Here is a 19,528-nt window from a genome sequence, read left to right on the forward strand (position 1 = left end):
CTCCTGATCAAAACAGACAATACCACTGTAATGTGGTATATGAACAAGCAGGGAGGGACACACTCCTACCCTCTGTGCAGGCTGACCATGACCCTTTGGCACACAGCCTCTGCCATGCAACTCCACCTGTTAGCACAATTCCTACTAGGTTCTCCCAACTCTCTGGCAGACCAATTAAGCAGAAATCTTCTGGACCCACATGAGTATCAGCTCAACAGAAATACCTTCACCCTAATAACTCAGAAATGGGGCATCCCAAAGGTCAACCACTTTGTCTACCACACCAACCATCAGCTCAGCAAATTCTGCACCAGGGAGCATCACTGCATGACTTGGAAAGTGGATTCCCTGTCCTTCCCCTGGGTCAATCTATTGGTCTGTGTCTTTCCTCCACTACCTCTCATGCCAAGAGTACTGCTCAAAATAAAGGAGGAAAAACCAAAGACAATTCTTATAGCTCCAGACTGGCCTTGCCAGTACTGGTACCCCTTGCTGCGCAGCCTGTCCCCACTGCCACCATGGCATCTTCCTCAGATTCTAAACCTCCTGATCCAGAGGGAAGGGGAATTCATACGTCCCCAATTGCAGACAGTCAGTTTGGCAGCTTGGCTTTTCCCCTAACCCCCGATCAATCTGCCAACCTCAGTAGAGAGGTTCTAGATGTTATACATGAGGCCAGACGCCCTAGCACTAGAAGGTCTTATGCTGACAAATGGAAAAGGTTCTGCACCTGGATTCAGGCTAAGGGAGCCAATATAGCACAGCGCTCCCTCCCTCTTGTCCTGGATTATTTAGCTGACCTACTACACAGTGGCCTCTCTTTTTCCTCTATTAAAATTCATGCCTCTGCTGTCTCTGCTCATTTTCCCACTGAGCAGCCCCTTTTCTCACACCCCTTGATCAAACAGTTACTAAGAGGGACTAGCAATTTGAAGCCACCCAGAAGAGCACCAACCCCAGCTTGAGACCATAACTTTGTGTTGGAAAAGCTCACCCTGCCCCCTTCGAACCAGCTTCTTCTGCAGAGCTAAAATTTATCTCCTGGAAGACAGCTTTCCTTCTGGCCATCACTTCAGCCAGAAGAGTCCCTGAGCTGCAAACACTCATGGCTGTGGAACCCTTCATCATCTTCCATGCTGACAGGGTATCCCTCAGGACTAACCCATCCTTCATGCACAAGGTGGTGTCCATTGTGGTTCTCAACCAATCCATTCATTTGCCCACCTTTTTCATAATTCCCAGAACAAGGGGGAAAGGATCCTGCACTCTCTAGATGTGCACAGACACCTCAGATTCTATCTAGGCTGGACTAAATCCTTCAGAAAGTCTGATCAATTGCTGGTTAGCTTTGCTACAGGGGCAGAAGGCAAAGCCATCTCCAAACAGACCATTTCCAAATGGATAGCACACTGCATCCATTTCTACTACAAACAAACCGGGAAAGCCTCCCCCTAAGGGGGTCAGGACTGACTCCACCAGAGCAGCCTCCACCTCTGCAGCTTTCCTCAGAAGAGTCCCCACCAGGGACATCCTGGAGGCTGCCACCTGGACATCTGTTCACACTTTTACCAAACATTACCACCTGCCTCTCTTCTCCAAATCCAGGGCAGGGTTTGCCTCTGCAGTCTTGCAGGGCATCCTGGCCAGCCCCTAATTTCTTGACTGCCTCCACCTATTTCCTCAGCTTTGTGAATCAAACCAAATGTGAAGACTGCAACAGTGAAACACGAAGAACACAGTACAGTTGTGTACACTTACAATAAATGTAGATGTTCGAGTGTATTCACTGTTGCAGTCCTGGTTTCCATCCCTCCATCACCCTTACAAGAGACATATTGGTATTTACTTTCTACTGGTGGGGTTCTTCCACCAGAACCTGGTCCTACTTGGGGGTTCCTGACAGGTTAGGGCAAGAAAATCTGATGTAATGGTGTCAGCTGCCTTATTTTATACTACTGACGACCTGACATCAGTCCTGAAGTGACAGCAACCGACGCAGAAATACTAAGCCTCTGGTATTCAAGCCGGCCAAGGGCTACCCTGGCACGGATAACCCAAATGTGATGACTGCAACAGTGAATACACTCGAACATCTACATTTATGGTAAGTGTACACAACTGTACTTTTTCAAAGCTCAGAGCCCCTCCCGATGCCTGTCTGTAGGTATGGTGGACCTGACAGTACAGGGACTGCCTTTCAGACCCACAGACAGGATACTTTCAACTTTTCTAGTGTGATAGTAAGAGAAGGATTTCTTTGAAGACAGCCCCTTACGCTGTATCTCTTGAGCTGCTGAGCTCAGATAAGAAAACCTTTTGGATTTTATTTCCTCCCTCTGCTTTTCTCTATCAGTGCTTGAATAATGTAGTCTGCTGCTTTGCTTGGTTTTTCTGATTGGGAAATTGTATATGCTTGGAGTTTTAATTTACTTGCAGTAAGAGATGTATACTGTGTATTTTAAGCCAATTATTGGTTTCTGTGTGTTTTTAACAATTGTATTGTGTTTTATGGCTACTGGTAAAGTTTCTGTACTAAGGCCATTTAGTACAGTTCCCTTCATTGCCTTCCAGAGCTGCAAGTTAATCACACTTATTTCCATTGATTAAAAGCTTCACCTGGAAGTTTTGACAGGGAAATATGCTGTTTTTTTTCTTTGTTGCTATGATTATTTGAGGTAATTAAATAAGTTTACAGCTTTTTAAACATTTTTTCATTTAAATCACACTGGCGCCATTTTGTATTTTAAACATTTCTGACAGGAATTTGTTTTATAAATGTATACTTTAATCCTTGTATAAGGCTGATTTATGTTTTTTTTACTCATTTGTGGATGATACTTGTCTTTGTTTATTAAAATTGGGGGATTTTTGTGATGGGTTGTATGCCTTGAACTGTGTTACTGAAACTACTGTAATTTTCTCAACATTTCAGAATAGTATTCCTAAAGAAATAGACTTCAGATTGCTATTCAGAGGGAGAGTAGTGGGATTTGTCAGTTTTGTACTGGACTGACCATGCAGCCATTGCTTGCTATTGATCTGTCTAGTTTTTCGTTCACTGACTCAGATATGGTGTTCGCACCACCACCATTTATCCATTGTGCACCCACAAAACAGAGAAATAAATTAAGAAATGGGTTTCAGCATATGGCTTTTGACCCCACGGTAGCCTTGGGGAGGCTGTCAGACTACTCACCTTCTTTTTCCCTCCAGGTCCCTGGTGTTGTATCACAACTGTGTATGACACAAGGGTCAGGCGTGTCCCCTAGGTCTGTATCATGGCCTGGTTTAGATGCAGAAGAACCAAACTCTTTAGGTGCAGGGAAGGTCAAGAGTGCAGAATATATTGCCAGTGTCAATCCGTCTTCCCTCAGGGATCCTCCCACTAGTGTTGTGCATGCAAAAAAGACACAGAAAACAAACCATGTTGCAGCTCAACTGTCTGTGACTGTTTCCACCTGATAGTGGTTATGGCTAGATCCATTGTTCAGGCAGTTAATTACAGGGTCCATACTTGAGTTATGGGTAATGCTGGCTCTCCCAACTGTGTTCAACCACCCAAGGATCACGATTTTCTCGGGGATCCAGAATCTGAGATTTCAGAAGCATCATTCTGATCAGTCAGTTTCCTCAGATGACACACAGGCTTGAAATCCAACAGGTGTCTTGTTTTTCACAAATGATGGCTAGATTTACTAATGTATTCAGTTGGGAGCAATGATATTCTGCCCCCAATATCAGCAGGGTATATGATCTTTTTGGAAGATGAGGCCCTAGATGTGGTGACCTTCCCTCCATTGATCCCAGTATTGAAGGATGTTTTTAAGACAGCTTGCAATTCTCCTGTGCTGAGTGAGTCTCCCTAAAACAGTGTTTAATAAATTCAGAGTGTGCTTGCTCATGCCTGGCCTCCAAGCCCTCTTGTTTGCAGACTCTGCCTCTCTGTCCCCAGCAACCTCTTCCAGTAAAAACACTTTCTTCATCAAACCCAGTCCCTTCAGATAAGCTAGGGAAGTGGCTAGAATCACAGAGAAAGAAGCTGACACAATCCATGTCAGTAGCTTTTAAAGTATTTACCAGTGCTTTATGTGGAAGTTTGTGTATTGAGGTATATGTATAGTTTAGACATGTTTCTAGCATCATTATCTGTTAAGCAAAAAGTTTGTGTCAAAAAAATTGTTTCCAGTGTTTCTTGTGTCTAAACTTGATTTAACGAGTGCCTTGGAGGGGGCTTACTTTTTCTAAAAATGCAGCTACGTTAGTAGTGATAAGGAATTATGCTTAATTGCAGAACTAAAAGTTTTCTGATTAGTTAAAAAAATGAGATTATGAATGCTGCAATTGACTCTGATTGTGGGTTTAGTACAGCAGCTAATCAGATCCTTTAACAATGGGATGAACAGAAGTAAACTGATGAAGGGTTGTCAAAAATGTTCCATATTCTCAAGATTCCCTCCATTAGGCAAGATAATTTTCAGAGGCCCAGCAAACAGAAGTCCCAGCCAAACAAACACCAAGGCACCAAAAGGAAATAGCAGGATAAGAACTCCACTAAATCTAACAAGGAGTTCCTTTCCCAAAAAGGATAATCCATTTCCAACCTACGACTATGCCAAGATGCGATACCAGTCTTTCTCAAGTCCCCCTGCAGGTACACCATTTTGAAATTTAGCTCTACACAAGGTGGCCTGGCTGTCAGTGGTTTCTGACAAATATGTGCTCATCATCATTGACAGAGGTTACAGGGTGCAGTGGAAGGAACATCCTCTTCCATTCGAGGGGGATCCCCCTTACCTGCTGAGCCAGACTTTGTTATTCCCTACTATACCCTTGTAAATTTTAACTCAGGGTGTCATAGAACCGGTCCCTCCTTTGGAGAGAATGAAAGGTTTCTACTGCAGAATTTTCATGGTTTTCAAAAAAGAGATGCCATGGATACAGTGTTGGACCTATTCTTTCTGCATGCCTTAGTCAAGGTCTCCAATTTCAAGATGCTCCTCTACAGACAGTGCCTCCTCTTTTGTCAGACCACTGCTTCATGGTGATCCTGGAGTTGAAGACTGCATACCACTTCAGGTGATATCTGAGATTTGTTGTGTCTGGTTTGTCAGTCCTCTGCCTTGTCATTTGAGCTGTAGGGCACATGAAGCATTTACCAATGCCTTGCTTCTGTAGTGGCCCACAGTTGGACTCCTGGCATTCAAATTTTTCTTGACTTGGACGTCTTCCTGTTCTGTGTACAGTCTGTGTCCATGTGTTTTGGAATCACTAGAGAAGGTCTTGACCTTACTCTCCCAGCTAGGGTTCAGTTTGAACTTTTTGAAGTTGTGCCTAACGCCTTTGCAAAGACCTGTCTTCCAGGGATGTGTAATTAACATCAACAAAAGAATAGCCTTTCTTCCTGAAGATAAAGTCCTGTCTTACTAGATAGTGTTTCTGAAATTCTCCAGGAGGAATGCTGCCTCAGCAGGAGAATTCCTAAAAATGTTAAGGCTCATGGCATGCATGATTCTTAGTGGGTTCCTATCAGCATCTTGAACGTTGACAATATCGAATGCGATATTGTCGACGCGAGAATGCCGAAAGTGCAGAACATCGAACGGGTAAACGGAAATCTCCGTAAGGGGAGATTTCCATTTACTACAATGTAGTGCAGTCTCGGAGTTGGCATATTTAAGTAGTGGGGGGGTGCATGGGGGCTTGCCCCCCTGCCTACACCCTTTAGGTTTTGTTTTTTTAATTTGCTTTTTTCTATCGGCATTCGAAAATTTAATAGTTTGATCATTTCAGTTCAATATTTTGTGATTCGAACTATTACATTTTCGAAATGCTGATATAGACCCATTCTCAGTATACCACTGTCCCATTTTCCCATGGGGAGAATTCAGTGGTATGTCTAAAATTGTTGCACCCAGCACTTACATTCCCTAGAATCCCAGTTGCTGGTGTTGCCTTTCATTAGATCAGAGTAACAGTGGAGGAGAGCAAAGCTGAGTATCAATCCAGGACTTCTCTTCTTCCCTCTTGTCCAGACAGATTCATCCATCTTCACATTAGGGAGCTGTGTCAGTGGGAGTGCAAGTGCAGGCCACTTTGGGGCCCAAGAACACATGGAAACACATCAGTGTCACGGAAATGTCGGCAGTAATCAATGCCTTGAAAGTCCTTCTCCACTTCTTGTGATTACAGACACCACAGTAATATGGTGCCTTAACAAACAAGGGTACAAGGTCATACCCTCTGTGCTGGTTGACAATGATGACCTGGGAGCTGGTTTTATAGCATTCTTTGATTCTTCAAGCATCATACATCCCAATCGGAAAAAAAAAACATTGCAGACAGCCTAAGCAGATTCTGGGCAGACCCACACAAGTGGCATCTCAAAGCAGTGGTATTACAGGATCTAGTCCAGATGTTGAGAATGCATCATATAGGTCTGTTCACCTCCTTTCAAAACAGATAGCTGGCGGAATTCTGTTCCAGACATCCTTGTAGCCATGCTTGGAGAACAAACTCATTCTCATTCTTTTGGACAGGAATGTTCCTGTATGCATTTCCATCCTTTCCACTGATTCACAATATACTTTTGAAGGTTCAGAAAGAAATTCCAAAAGTCATTATGGTGACTCCCTATTGGCCCAGGCAATGTTGGTTCTCTCTTCTGTTGGTATTAGCCAAGGGCAGTTACCACAGACTTCCTCACATTCTGGATTTGCGTACACAGTCTCAGGTGTGACTAGATCAACTACAGTTGATAGCGTAAAAGATTCAGTCTTGAATCTTTTTAAGTATTTGTGTCATGAGGATGTGCATTAGTTGTTAAAGGAGACCAGAAAACCTGCTACTAGAAATTCTTATGTTTACAAATGAATGAGGTTTTCTAAGTGGTGCCTAAATGGGAACTGAGGGTGCTTTCAGGTTAACATCCCTCTGGTCTTGAAATATTTGTGTGAGCTACTTCAGGATGGCTTGTCATATATGTCCATTAAGGTGCATTTAGTAGCTATCTCTGCTTGTCTGTCAGTTTTTTTTTTTTGGTAATACAGTTCACAAGTGAAATATTGCATATGAGAGCTCCTCACAAGCAAATTCCTGCTTCATGGGATCTCGTCTGTGTCCTGGAAACTTTGAATTACCACCTTTTGAACCAGCTGCTCGGGGTGATCTGTAGTTCTCAATGTGGAAAACTGTTTTGCTTGTTGCTCTATCTTATGGTGGAACAACCTTACCTGATTTTCCACAGGGATAGGGTTTTGTTATGCACTAACCCCTCTTTTATGCCAAAAGTGCTCTCGGAACTCACTTTAATCAGTCTGTTAACCTCCCTGTGTTCTTCCCAGAAATAAGGGAAAGAGGATATTTCATACAATGGATGTGTATTGGTAGCTCAGGTACAACCTTGACAAAACAAAACCCTTCAGGAAGGCTGAAAGGCTTTTTCCTTCACAGGGGCAAAGAAGGGTTAGCCTTTCTCTAAACAAACAAACCATTGCTCATTGGTTGTCCTTTGTTATTGTGGCAAGACAAATGCAGGCAAGGTAAAGGCATATTCCACCAGGGCCTTTTCCCCTTCAGTGGAGTATTGAAATGGCATTGACTCGAAGTATTGTAGAATTAGCAACTTGGTCTTCTGTTCATACTTTAATGAAGCACTGTAAGCTGGATGCCTTTTTTAAATCCAGAGCACGCTTTGTTAGGGCCATTCTCCAGGTGCTTCTTGACCCTTATCTTTCCTCCTGTCAGGTTGGGTAAGCTTTGGGAATCTACCGGAATGCAAGAAAGGCAGTGTGTTTGTTGAACATAGTTCAGTTGCACAAGTTCTTTTTACCTGTAATAGTAGATGTTCGTAGAATACTGGCATACTTGCAACACCCACCCAGCATCTCCCTTTTTGAAGTGCATAATTTGATGTTAGTTACCATTGAGCTATCCTCAGAGGGCTTTATTGTTTTGTGTGTGTGTGTGTGTGTGTGTGTGTGTGTGTGTGTGTGTGTGTGTGTGTGTGTGTGTGTGTGTGTGTGTGTGTGTGTGTCTGGTTTTTGGTTTGCAACAATAGGCATTCACAAAGCTTGCATTTCATCTTCTGTTCCTGCTGGACCATAGAAAACTGAAAAGGTCCTGTCGATGAGTCTGAAAGACAGTCCCTGTACTTTCAGGTGATTCATCCATCGCACCCACAGACAGGCAGTGAGAGGGCATCTAAGCTTTGGTAGACTGCCAGAGGAAGGGTAGCAGGGCATTACTACCCAAATTCCAGTAAGGCAGTGTTTTTGAACATCTACTGCAATAGATAAATAGAACTTACGCAACTGTACTTTTCTGCAACAGTAATTGATAATCCTATGTATTTTATTTGTATTGTGAAACCTCATGCAAATAATTTCCAATGTCTTCTTTTAGATCTGCAGTATCTTGCTGAAGTCCGCCAACAAATTCCTATCCATTTCCAGAAGCGACATGATCTTTATGGTGTGAAGGTGGCACAAGAGTGATGAATTCATGCACATAGATACACAGAGTTTTCTGTTACTGTGACTACACTTGTGAATGTATTATCACTCAGACTACATGAAGAATAAATTTCAGCCTGACCTGCAGAACACCTTTTGCACTTAATCATGAACTGAATGAGTCCACATTGCAGCAGTGTTTATCTGTTATATTTAAATTTTTCATTGATGTTACATATAAAAATGTTAATACTAATTAGGCTTTCTTAAGACAGATTTTATAATACAGTGAATAAATTAGTTTGTAAACAGCAGTTAATTTTGACTTTTTTAACCTGGTTTCAGTTCACATACTGCAATCGTAACAGCATTAACTTCTGTTTGCTTCCCACAGGTGTCTGGATGGGAAAACAACATTCATATGAAAGGGCATCTATATGTTGTTGCTGTTGAATGAAGTAGGACTATATGGCATCTCTCTGTAGTACAACAGTTTTTAAACCTAGACATATGTCTCAGTAGAGAGCCAGAGAAGGGCAAGTATGGTTGTGTTTATATTAACTGAAGAGTTGGAGCAAGTTTCATTTACATACAGAAACGCCAACAGAAGATCTGTGGTAAATTGAATGCACCTAATTGTAGCAGGTAAATATTCATCATAAGGTCACGGGTGCAGTAAGTATGCATAATGTATGGTAATCAGCCACAAGCTGACATCAGCCTGACTCTCAGACCTGGGCATACATCAGATCACAGGCCAACTTTGAAGCAAGTGGATATGTAGACTTGTGTCTTGGATAAAAGGGGCATTCGCCCATGCCAGCTTTGGTCAATTTTTCTAGGTAATTTTTTCCCCTTTGTCTGACGACTATCAAGCCTTCCCTAGTCAGCTCTCATGAGCTTACCAGAAGCTCAGGATGTTTTTTTAATAGTCCTAACACTATTCCCTGCATCACTGCTGGGACCCATCTTGCCTTCTTCCTTAAGTGTGTCTGTGCTTCCATACACTTTCTAATGAAGGCTACTACCAAGCACTGGCTATGAGAGCCAAACTCACCTGTCAGGGTGCTATTTGCAGTACCATTCCTCCTGCTAGAGACTGTGATAGTTTGTGCCCCTTCCTACTAGGATGGACGTGCCCAGCCTTTCATGGCAGTGCCATCAAGTGCCTGAGATGTTAATTGAACTGTGGTCACATGGGTCATAATCAGAACTTTAACACTCTACACCACCAGTGCTTTATTATTTTCATTTTATTTTTTGCAGCGTACATGTACACTACTCGAGTGCAAGTCCACAGTCACTTGTTCCAGCTTACTGACTCTGAGCTCTTACTAAGAATTTGTAAGAAATGGATTCCAAAATGACTGCACACTGAAGAACATTTTCATTAGAGCTCTTCCAAGTGTAAATAAGAGCTGTTAAAAAAGCCAGTAAAAGATAACACCTTTGGTAAAATTCACTTACTGGTTAGTGATCATACTGGCTGGATATCAGTAAAGTAGAAATCTGGAGAAAATAAGAGAAAATCAGCTAGAAGTGGAAAAGAAAAGTATTAATTACATAAGGGAGTTGCCTGCCCAGGTACCCAATGTTGGCAAATATACCAGTCTTTCATTACCGTGAGGTGCGCAGTATATCTGACATAGGCTGATATCGGACTTAGGCCATAAAAGTGACATGCCATCCTCAGAACTGAAGCTCCAGGCAGAGAGACAGTCCAAGGGATAGAGAATCAGTGCATCCAAGAACAGAAGAAAGTGGGGAAGGAGGCTGGTATTGAATACTGCAACAGAGAAGAGAAGGACATCTATCATTATGGTAATTCTTATACAACTATTCTCTGTCCTTCTATTCATCTGTTGCAATATTCTTTACATGAGTGAGAATACCAAAGCTCATGCAGAAAGGGAGGTGGAGGTAGTGGAAGAATTTTCCAGGAAACCATAAAGAATGGCCCTGGCAAACCATATCCTAGATCTGGAAGTAGAATCCAGTTTGTAGTGTTTGGTGAAAGTGTGGACTGAAGTCCAAGTTACTGCTTCTAGAATGGAGTTAGCATCTAGCCCTTTCAGGAAGGCCCTTGAGGAGGACACTGCTCTTCTAGAGTAAGCCTTGACTGGGTAAGGAAGAGTTTTTCCATGGTAGGCGTAGCAGAAAGAGATGGATTTGGAGATCCATTTGAGGATGGTCTGTTTGGATACAGGCAATCCCAGAGCCCTAGGGTAGAAAGACAAAAATAGTTGGTCTGATTTTCTAAATGGATTAGTCTTGTGAAGGTAGGACCTATGTTAACTGTGCACATCAAGTATGTGTAGGATCCACTCACTGTTGTTTGAGGGAGACGGGAAAAAGGTTGGTAGAATTAATAGCTTGGTTTAAGGACAAATCATTAACTACTTTTGGTATGAAAGAAGGATTGGTGTGAAGGGAAACCCTGTCTTTGTGGAAGATCAGGAAGGATGGAGAAGCCTTCAGGGCCTGGAGCTCAGAAACCCACCTGGCAGAGGTTATGGCCACCAGGAGAACAGGTTTCCAGGTGCAGTGTTTGAGGAAGCTAGAGGTGACTGGCTCAAAATGTGCTTGTCAGTTTCTCCAGCACAAAGTTAAGATCCAAGGGGGAGGAGTCTACAGGTCTTCCGGGAGGTCTAATGTAGTGGACTCCTTTGAGAAACTGTTTGGCCTCAAATCTGGAAGCTAAGGGAGGTGAAAGACGCAGACATGCAGAGATAGCTGACAAATGTGCTTTAATTGAGGAGTAAGCCAAGCCAGCACTGAGAAATTCACACAGATATGAAAAAAAACAGAGAGATCTACTGTAAGTGGGTCCAGGTTTCTAGCAAGACATAGAAAATCTCTTCTATTTGAAAAGTTAAGATTTCCTGGCCTCCTGCATGATGTGAAGCACATACTTAGAGAAAAGGTGCCTGAAGGGTATCAAGGCTGTGTCACCCACAGGGTCAGTTGAAGAGTTTCCAGGTGTGTGGATGAGGGAGCCCTTGTTCTGTGTGAGGAAGTCCACTCTGTGAGGTAAATTGCAATGATTGCCCTTGGCTAGGTGCAGAAGAAGGGGGAACCAGTGCTGTCTTGGCCAATACGCAGTCACCAGCAAGATTTTTGGTCTGTTCTGTTGAATCTTCAGCAGAACTTTCAGAATGAGAGGTAGGGGATGGCATGCATAAAGAAACTTCCCCTTCCAAGAAATTGACAGGGCATCCATTTTCCATGCCTCAGGATATGGTTCTCTGGCACAAAATTTTGGAAGTTGTTTGTTCAGAGGGGAGGCAAACAAGTCTATTTGTGGAATACCCCACTGGTGGACTATGTCCAGGAACACATCCCTGTGAAGCACCTGTTCATGGGCCTCTGTTATGGATCTGTTTGGTGTGTCTGCCACAGAGTTCAGTGTGTCTGCCTCAGAGTTTTGATTGGAAGGGATGTAGACCACCTGAAGAGGTATTTGAAGTTGGTGTCTTCACAAGCTTGTAAGGCTAATCTGCATAGGAGGTAGGATCTTGTCACCCCTGCTTGTTTACATGTCACAAAACAGTCATAGTGCCTGTGTAGATTTGCAGCCATCCTGGCCTTAGGAGGGACCAGAAGGACTGTAAGGCTAGGATCAGTGCCTTCCTCCCTTTACATTTATGTGGTCCTTTCCCTAAGAGGGGGTCCATTGTCCTTGAACCGTGTGTGGACCCAGACCTTCTCTTCAACTTGTATCCAAAGCATCTGTGTACAGGTTCTGAGTTGGGGGCAGTGGGTGAATGGGAAGTCCTGAGTTTATGGATAGTTATTGTATCCAGCACTGGAGCACCTCCTTGAGACAAGGTAGTAGTGGGATAGGAAATTCCAGTGGGTGGGCATGTTGAGACCACACTGATTTCAGGAACCATTGGAATTTCCTCATGTAGAGCCTTGCCAGGGGTAGCATAGGGATGGTAGAGGCCATCAGTTTTAGAATTCTGAGAAACTGTCTTGCAGACAAGTGTTTTAGGGGAAGGGTCTTTGAGAAGGTTAGACAGAGCTCCTCTGAGCCTTTTGGGGTGGGAGAGACACTATCATTTTATTTGTTTGGAATCTGCAGCCTAGAAAGACATGATTTTGTGTTGGGATGTGAGTAGATATGTTGAAGTTGATGGTGAATCCTAGTCATTGCAAAATGGCCATGGCTGAGTGGAGGTTGTTCTTCGGTTCCTTCAGGATGTTGGCTTGGAACAGAAGGTCGTCCAGGTAAGGGAAGATCTGAATGCGTTGGAATCTGTAGAAAGTGACCACTGGCGCTAGGCATTTTGTGAAGACTCTTGAGGCTGTAGAGACCAAAAGGCAAGGCAGAGAATTGAAAGTTCAAGGATCCCACAGAGAAGCATAGGAATTTCCTGAATTTGGGATGATTGGGAATATAAAGATAAGCATCATTGATGTCTATGGATGCTAAAGGCATGAGGGAGGATCAGAGGGAAGAGGGTCTGAAGAGTTAGAATTTGGAAGGAAGGAACTTTTAAAAAGGTGTTAAGAAAGAAAAAGTTTAGCATGGGTCTCCACGGCCTGTCCTTCCTGGGAACCAGGAACATGTGGGAATAAAAGCCTGTTCCTTTTTGGGTGGAGGGCACAGGTTGTATTGCACCCTGTTCTAACTGGTTTTCTAGTATCGGGGAGGGGGAGGCATTTCTGGTCTTCTAAAGATTGAGAGATACCCCTAAAAGGAGGCACAGTGTGCCAAATCGTAAAGTATCCATGTTTGATGATACTGAGGACCCAAGTGTCTTGAGTTATGAATTTATAGGCAGAAAGGTATAGGGATAGATGTAGGGAGGAGGGTGGCATGGTAGTCCTAAGGAGTCAGGAGGAAGAGCCAGTTCTATCAGGAAAGGGCTGTTTAGCCACATGAGAAACAGCTGAAGAAGTAGAGAATGGATGGGGTTTCTTGCTCCCTTTGGAGGGTTTGAGTTGGGGGGGGGGCTGGGATTTCCTGCAAATGAAGACCTGTTTTCCAGGATAGTTTCTGTGAAATGTAGCCACTAGAGGGACCAGCATATGTTTAAGGTCTTTTAACTCCTGGGTCTTTTCCTGCAGGGACTTGAAAAGTTCAGTAGATGTTTTGCCAAATAAAGCGGTGTTGTTAAGGGGAGCATCCGTGAGCTTCAACTTGATGTCTAAAGGAGGGATTGAAGCCTCAACCAGGTGAACCTTCTTAATGCTGAGGAAGAAGCTGCAGCTCTGGAGGTAGCCTCAACTACATCATAGTTGCATTTGATGGAATGTCTGGCCACCTGTGAGGATGCAGCAATAAGGGAAGATACCAAGGTTTTATTCTCAGATTCTGGCATGGCAGATACTATCTTGGACAATTAAGCCACGAGATCCATGGTGTACTCAAGTCATGTGGGTCTGGTAATTCAGAACCCTAAAGGCTAAGGTTGCTGAAGTGTAAATTTTCTTTCCCAGCCTCTCCATTTGCCTACTGTCCTTGTCCGAGGGGAGAAGGGAAGTGGAAGGAAGAGATCTGAAGGCCTTATCAGAGGTTAAAGAGATCACTGAGGGGTCTGCCACAGGGGCTTTAAAAAGGAAATTACAGTCCTGAGGAACTTTATAACACCTATATGGCTTCTTAGGGGCCAGAGGCCTACAGACAGGGTGTAGGGACATGGAGGCAAAGGCATTTAGAAAGGCATGGATAACCAGAGGTATAGCAGAAGGACTAGGGGTCTGCACCTGAAGGAGGTTGTAGTATCACTTTTGGACCTCGGACATTTGTGAGGTGTCCCATTTAAAGTTATCTGTCATCTTTGAGATGGTCTCACCAAAGGAAAGCTCCTCCAGAGGGGATTCTGTCCCATTGGAGTCTTCCTCTGGGGAAGCGTAATCCAAAGGGAAGGGATTTGAGAGGAGTAAGCTAATGAGTCACTGTCCTAATCAGAACAAGAATCTTCCTCTGAAGTGGCTTGTGCTCTGACCCTTTTTTGGAGGGAAGAAGGCCTGGGGAGAGGAGAGAGAAGTGGGTCTGAGGTAGGCCTTAAGGCCATGAAGGCCTTGAAGAGGCCCTGGGCAAAATTTTGCCACTCTTTCTGTGGGGTCTGGTGGAGATGAGGAATCTTTAGTTTTCTGCTTTTTCTTTGCAAGAGTGCCCATCCAGTGCAAAGAGGGAGGAACGGACATAGGCCAACACTCTACCAATAATAAAACAACTCCGATCCAAGAAAGCCACCGAATGTGGCAAACAAGAACAAACAGCAAGGCAAGTACCAAACTTTTATTCTCTAACGCTTCGGTGTCACCACCTTCAAGGAATATCAAAAAGTAACAAACATTTACACACATTTTTATAACTTACACAATTAACATCAATCATTAACCAATTAAATAACCACTTATCCCTTAAAGCAAACATTTCCAATTTAAATCGTTATTTAAACCATTAGGCACTAGTGTTTTATATTTTAAAATATAAATACTTTCTTTATACCACAATTTATGATTCCATACATTTTCATCATCACAAAAACATTCCACAGCTTCTAAAACTGTGCCTTGTAACAAGGTAGTATCACTACCATGAAACACTTTAAAATGTGAAGCAATTATTTTGTTTTCCCTCATATTCCTGATATCTCTTATGTGTTCCATGAATCTGACACGAAATTCCCATTTAGTTTCCCCTATATAATATAAGGTACATGGGCATCTCGATGCATAGACCACCCCTTTACTTCTACATGAATAAACATCTCTGGGTTCAAATTTACTCCCACTTATATTATTAAAAGTGCTCACTATATTTGCACACACTGCACCTGTTGCAGCATGATCTTCCCTTAATCTCTAATGTATTTGGTATACTAGTAGCTGGCAAACAAAACCTACTATGTACTACTATATCCTTTAAATTTCTTCCCCTCTTATAGGAAAAAAGAGATTTTCCAGGCAAAATTTCCGCCAGAAATCTATCTTCCAGCAAATACTTCCAATAATATTCTATCAGTGTTCTTATTTCCTCACTTTTTATATTGTATACAGATACATAATAAATTGTGTCTGTTGCATTTCTATTTACTTCTCTATGGCCAGGTACCCAATCACTACTCTTCACTCTATAACTATGTCTATTATTCCTTTCATTTTTATTCTTATGCACCCCTTCCCATACTCTGGTTTGTGCTTCCTTTAACATATTAGGGTCATAACCCCTTCTCAAAAACATACATTTTGTTTGTTCCATTTCCCTCACTAACAAATTTTCATTACTACATAATCTTGAAATACGAACCAATTCCCTGTAAGGTAAAGCCTTCAAAACATGTGGAGGGTGGCAGCTAGAAGCATGTAGATATTGATTACCGTCCATAAACTTCCTATGTATACTGGAAGAAACACTTTCATCTGCATTTCCTTCCAAAATAAGATCTAAATATATCACTTTATTCCCTTTCTGAAGTCCATCAAATGATAAACCAAATGGGTTTCTGTGCATCTCCATTATAAACTCATCCACTTCATTCAAACCTCCATTGCACATAAATATCAAATCATCTATATATCGAAAATAAAAATCAACATATCTTTTCATAAAACCCAATTTAAATAAAAATTGTATCTCAAAAAAAGACATAAAAAGGTTTGCATACATGGGGGCAAATGCTGCCCCCATTGCCATACCCTGTCTCTGTCTATACAATTCATTATTAAAATAAAAATAATTATTCTTCAAACAAAAACTCACCATATCAACTACAAAATTAGGAAAAGGGCTATCCCCCATAAAATATCCAATGACTTCCAAACCATCTTTGTGTTTGATGGAGGTGTACAAACTCTTCACATCGAGTACCAGCCAATATTTATCCTTGTTCCAAGCCAACGGGGAAATTCAATGTAAAAAATCTAAACTGTCCTGAATGTATGCTGGGGATTTCATAACATAAGATAACAATATTTTATGTAATACTAAACCTATATTATGTAAAAAATACTTGCAAGCAGAAATAATAGGCCTACCAGGTGGCTTCTCCATACTTTTATGTATTTTTGGTAGGCAAAAAAGACAGCTATTTCGCTGTTACGGTTAAATAGCCTATCCCTAACATCCTTTTCAGTAAAATAACCCATTCTAACACTATTGTCTAACATTTTTTCATACTCAACTACTGCTTGCTCATATTTACTTCTACCACATTTTTCATACACATCAACATTATCTAAATGTTCCATACACATATTATAATATTGAGGTGCATTCATAATCACAATCTTATTCCCTTTATCAGAGGTTTTTATTACTATATCCTTTCTTTTTCCTAAGATTTTTAATGCTTGCCACTCCTTAAGGGTTAGATTATAAGTTATTCTATGTCTATCCATTGAAACACTATTACAAACATTCCCACCTCCAAATCCTATCAAAGACCCAAACTGTGAAATACGTGGGTTCTCAAAAGGTGGCATAAACTTATTGAATGTTGGTATAAATGACATATCAATCTCACAGAGTACATCTTGGAACATATTTTCTTCCATGTCATTGTTATGCATTTCCCCAGCATCTTCAAAACAAGAAAAAATGTTTTCGTCAGATTCATTAGACAAAGAATCATTTCTCGTTTCAGTGCCAATACCTGAAATCCTAGAAAAATGATTCTTTAAATATATCTTTCTCAAAAATCTAAACATTTCTTGCCTTACCACATGTCCTCTAGGTAATACTGCGGGCACAAACTTGAGCCCTAAATTTAACACAGAAGCCTGTTCCTGCATTAAACAACAACATGATAAATTAACCAGTAAATCTGGCGCAGTACATAACTCACAGTCTAAATCTTTTGTTAAAATAGTGTCCATTGTTTGGTCCCTGTTTAAAGTCCGTTCTATAACTTCTCCCTGTGTCACCGGTATTAGACCCAAAGTTTCTGGTGCATTTCTATCCTTGGCGAAACTGCTGTTATGGCTGCTGCTGTATCTCCTGATTCCGAAAAGTTTGTGAATGTTCTGCTGGTCTTTGCGGTTGTGGCAGCTCAGGAAAATCATCACATCGGTTTCATAGCGGCTTTCCTCACCCGAGGAAACAAATTATGTGGAAGAAGTATTTTTAAACTTGATGTGCTGACGTCTCCGGTTCCCCACCTTCCGATTGGACGAGTATGTAAAAGCAAGCCCAGCCTCATATTCATTTACATCCCTCGTCAACTTAGACTTCTTTTGTTTCACAAGTTCAGCCTCCAATGAAAGTAATTTTTTGTTAGTCCTCTCCACTTTACTTTTTTAGTTCCCATAGTACTACTGATAGTCTGAGACAGAACCACTAGTTCTTGTCTCAACTTCTTATGTTTAATCTGGTCTCTCTCCAACAAAATGTGTAACCATTCTGTCACACATTTATGCGAAGCCTTAAACCAGCGCTCTTTAAGCTGTTTATCTATGGGACAGTTCAAGTCAAAAGGAGTACTGGGATTTTTGACAAATCTTAATCCTTTAGGTGTAATGTCCAGATCCATGTATCTTTGCAAACCCAAGATATTAAACTACGTTTTAGTCTCTTTTTCCAACAATTTTACATATTTCTCACACAATTCTCTCATGTCAGATGGAATAACATTCACCGTCTGTCCCACAGAATTAAAGGGATCAAGTACCCTTTTCGCTCTTTCTTTTACAAATGTCTCAAACAATGGACCCATAACTGTACCAGTTTGTCGATTCTCCGAAGTTGAACCCAAAGTGTGCACAGAACCATTTAAATACTGCTCCATGGTTCTCTGAGAACCGAACTGAGCTCCCAGACCGCCAACAGCTCCCACAAGGGACACTGGTTCCTCCCGAAAAATACGAGGAACATCCATATTAGGGTCAGACGCCATACCCCAAAATAAAATAAACAAATACTTCTCCTTCTTCCTTCAATAATCAAACAACTCTCACCCAAGAAGGCCACTGAATGTGGCAAACAAGAACAAACAGCAAGGCAAGTACCAAACTTTTATTCTCTAGCGCTTCGGTCTCACCGCCTTCAAGGAATATGAAACAGTAACAAGCATTTACACACATTTTATAACTTACACAATTAACATCAATCATTAACCAATTAAATAACCACTTATCCCTTAAAGCAAACATTTCCAATTTAAATCGTTATTTAAACAATTAGGCACTAGCGTTTTATATTTTAAAATATAAACACTCTACCAAATCTGATTCAACATCCTCCCTCACTACAGTCTGAGTGATTCCTGTAGGGCCTTCTGACATGCTGAGCCTTGGTTTCCCCTGGACATCGAGAGATGATGTCCGTGAGGCCTCTCTGGGCATGATTGCATATGGTTCCAAGATGACCTGTAAAACTGGCTCATCCTATGGATCCGGATCCTCAATGGATTGCGTCTCCAGGCTATCATGTGCCTCAGGAAAGACATCCACAGGGAGAGATGTAACTTCCACTTTGGGCCTAGGTCTTTTGGCCCACTTAGTAGGCTCGGTTATTGGGTCTGAGGAACCCTCCATTGGGCTTTTAGCTAAAATTTTCAGATTATGGCTCTCCAACTAAATAGCGAGGGATGAAAGATAGCTATGAAGGGTTTTAGGCATGAACAATTGACAAATCAAACAGTTTTTATGCTCATAGAGGGGACAGAGACAAAAAAGGCACTGGGAGTGGCTGTCTTTGTGTGGAGTCACATTCCACACTCACGCCTCCCTTTCTTGGGTGACATTAACCTTCAACCAAGAGAAAACGTATCTTTATTGAGGAAAATTATTATGGCAGCAGAGCAATGTCCAGGGCTGGCAATCCAACTGGCGGCAAAGAAGTTCTGAGGATGGTGTGCGCTTACATCATTTTTATGGCCTACGTCTGATAGCAGCCTACATTAGACGTACTGCACACCTGACAGTTGTAAAAGACTTGTTGGGTCGCCTGGGCAGGCATCTCCCTCATTTTAAGAATACTGCAACAGCTGAATAGAAGGACATCTTCCTCTATATGATCTACTCAAGGAACTCTGAGTGTATTAAATAGTCGGTAGTTGCACAAAGTGGCTAATTTCTCTCCATGTTTAGACTTGTATTGCTCATCTTGGACAGATGACAATCCA

The 19,528-nt window shown here is 42.0% G+C and overlaps 1 protein-coding gene across 1 annotated transcript in view; it reads left to right on the forward strand.

The window, feature by feature from the left end:
- Nucleotides 1-8,764, forward strand: part of NIT2 (nitrilase family member 2) — a 570,156-nt gene extending 561,392 nt beyond the window's left edge. The window contains exon 10 of the mRNA XM_044071381.1: nt 8,401-8,764. Within this exon, the coding sequence (XP_043927316.1) occupies nt 8,401-8,492 (92 nt within the window). The 3' untranslated portion in view covers nt 8,493-8,764. The remainder of the gene's footprint in view (nt 1-8,400) is intronic.
- The last annotated feature ends 10,764 nt before the right edge of the window (nt 8,765-19,528 follow it).

The sequence above is a fragment of the Protopterus annectens genome, chromosome 5.part0 (genome assembly GCF_019279795.1).
Source record: "Protopterus annectens isolate FY-2018-M chromosome 5.part0, PAN1.0, whole genome shotgun sequence".
In the NCBI taxonomy this organism is placed as follows: domain Eukaryota; kingdom Metazoa; phylum Chordata; order Ceratodontiformes; family Protopteridae; genus Protopterus; species Protopterus annectens.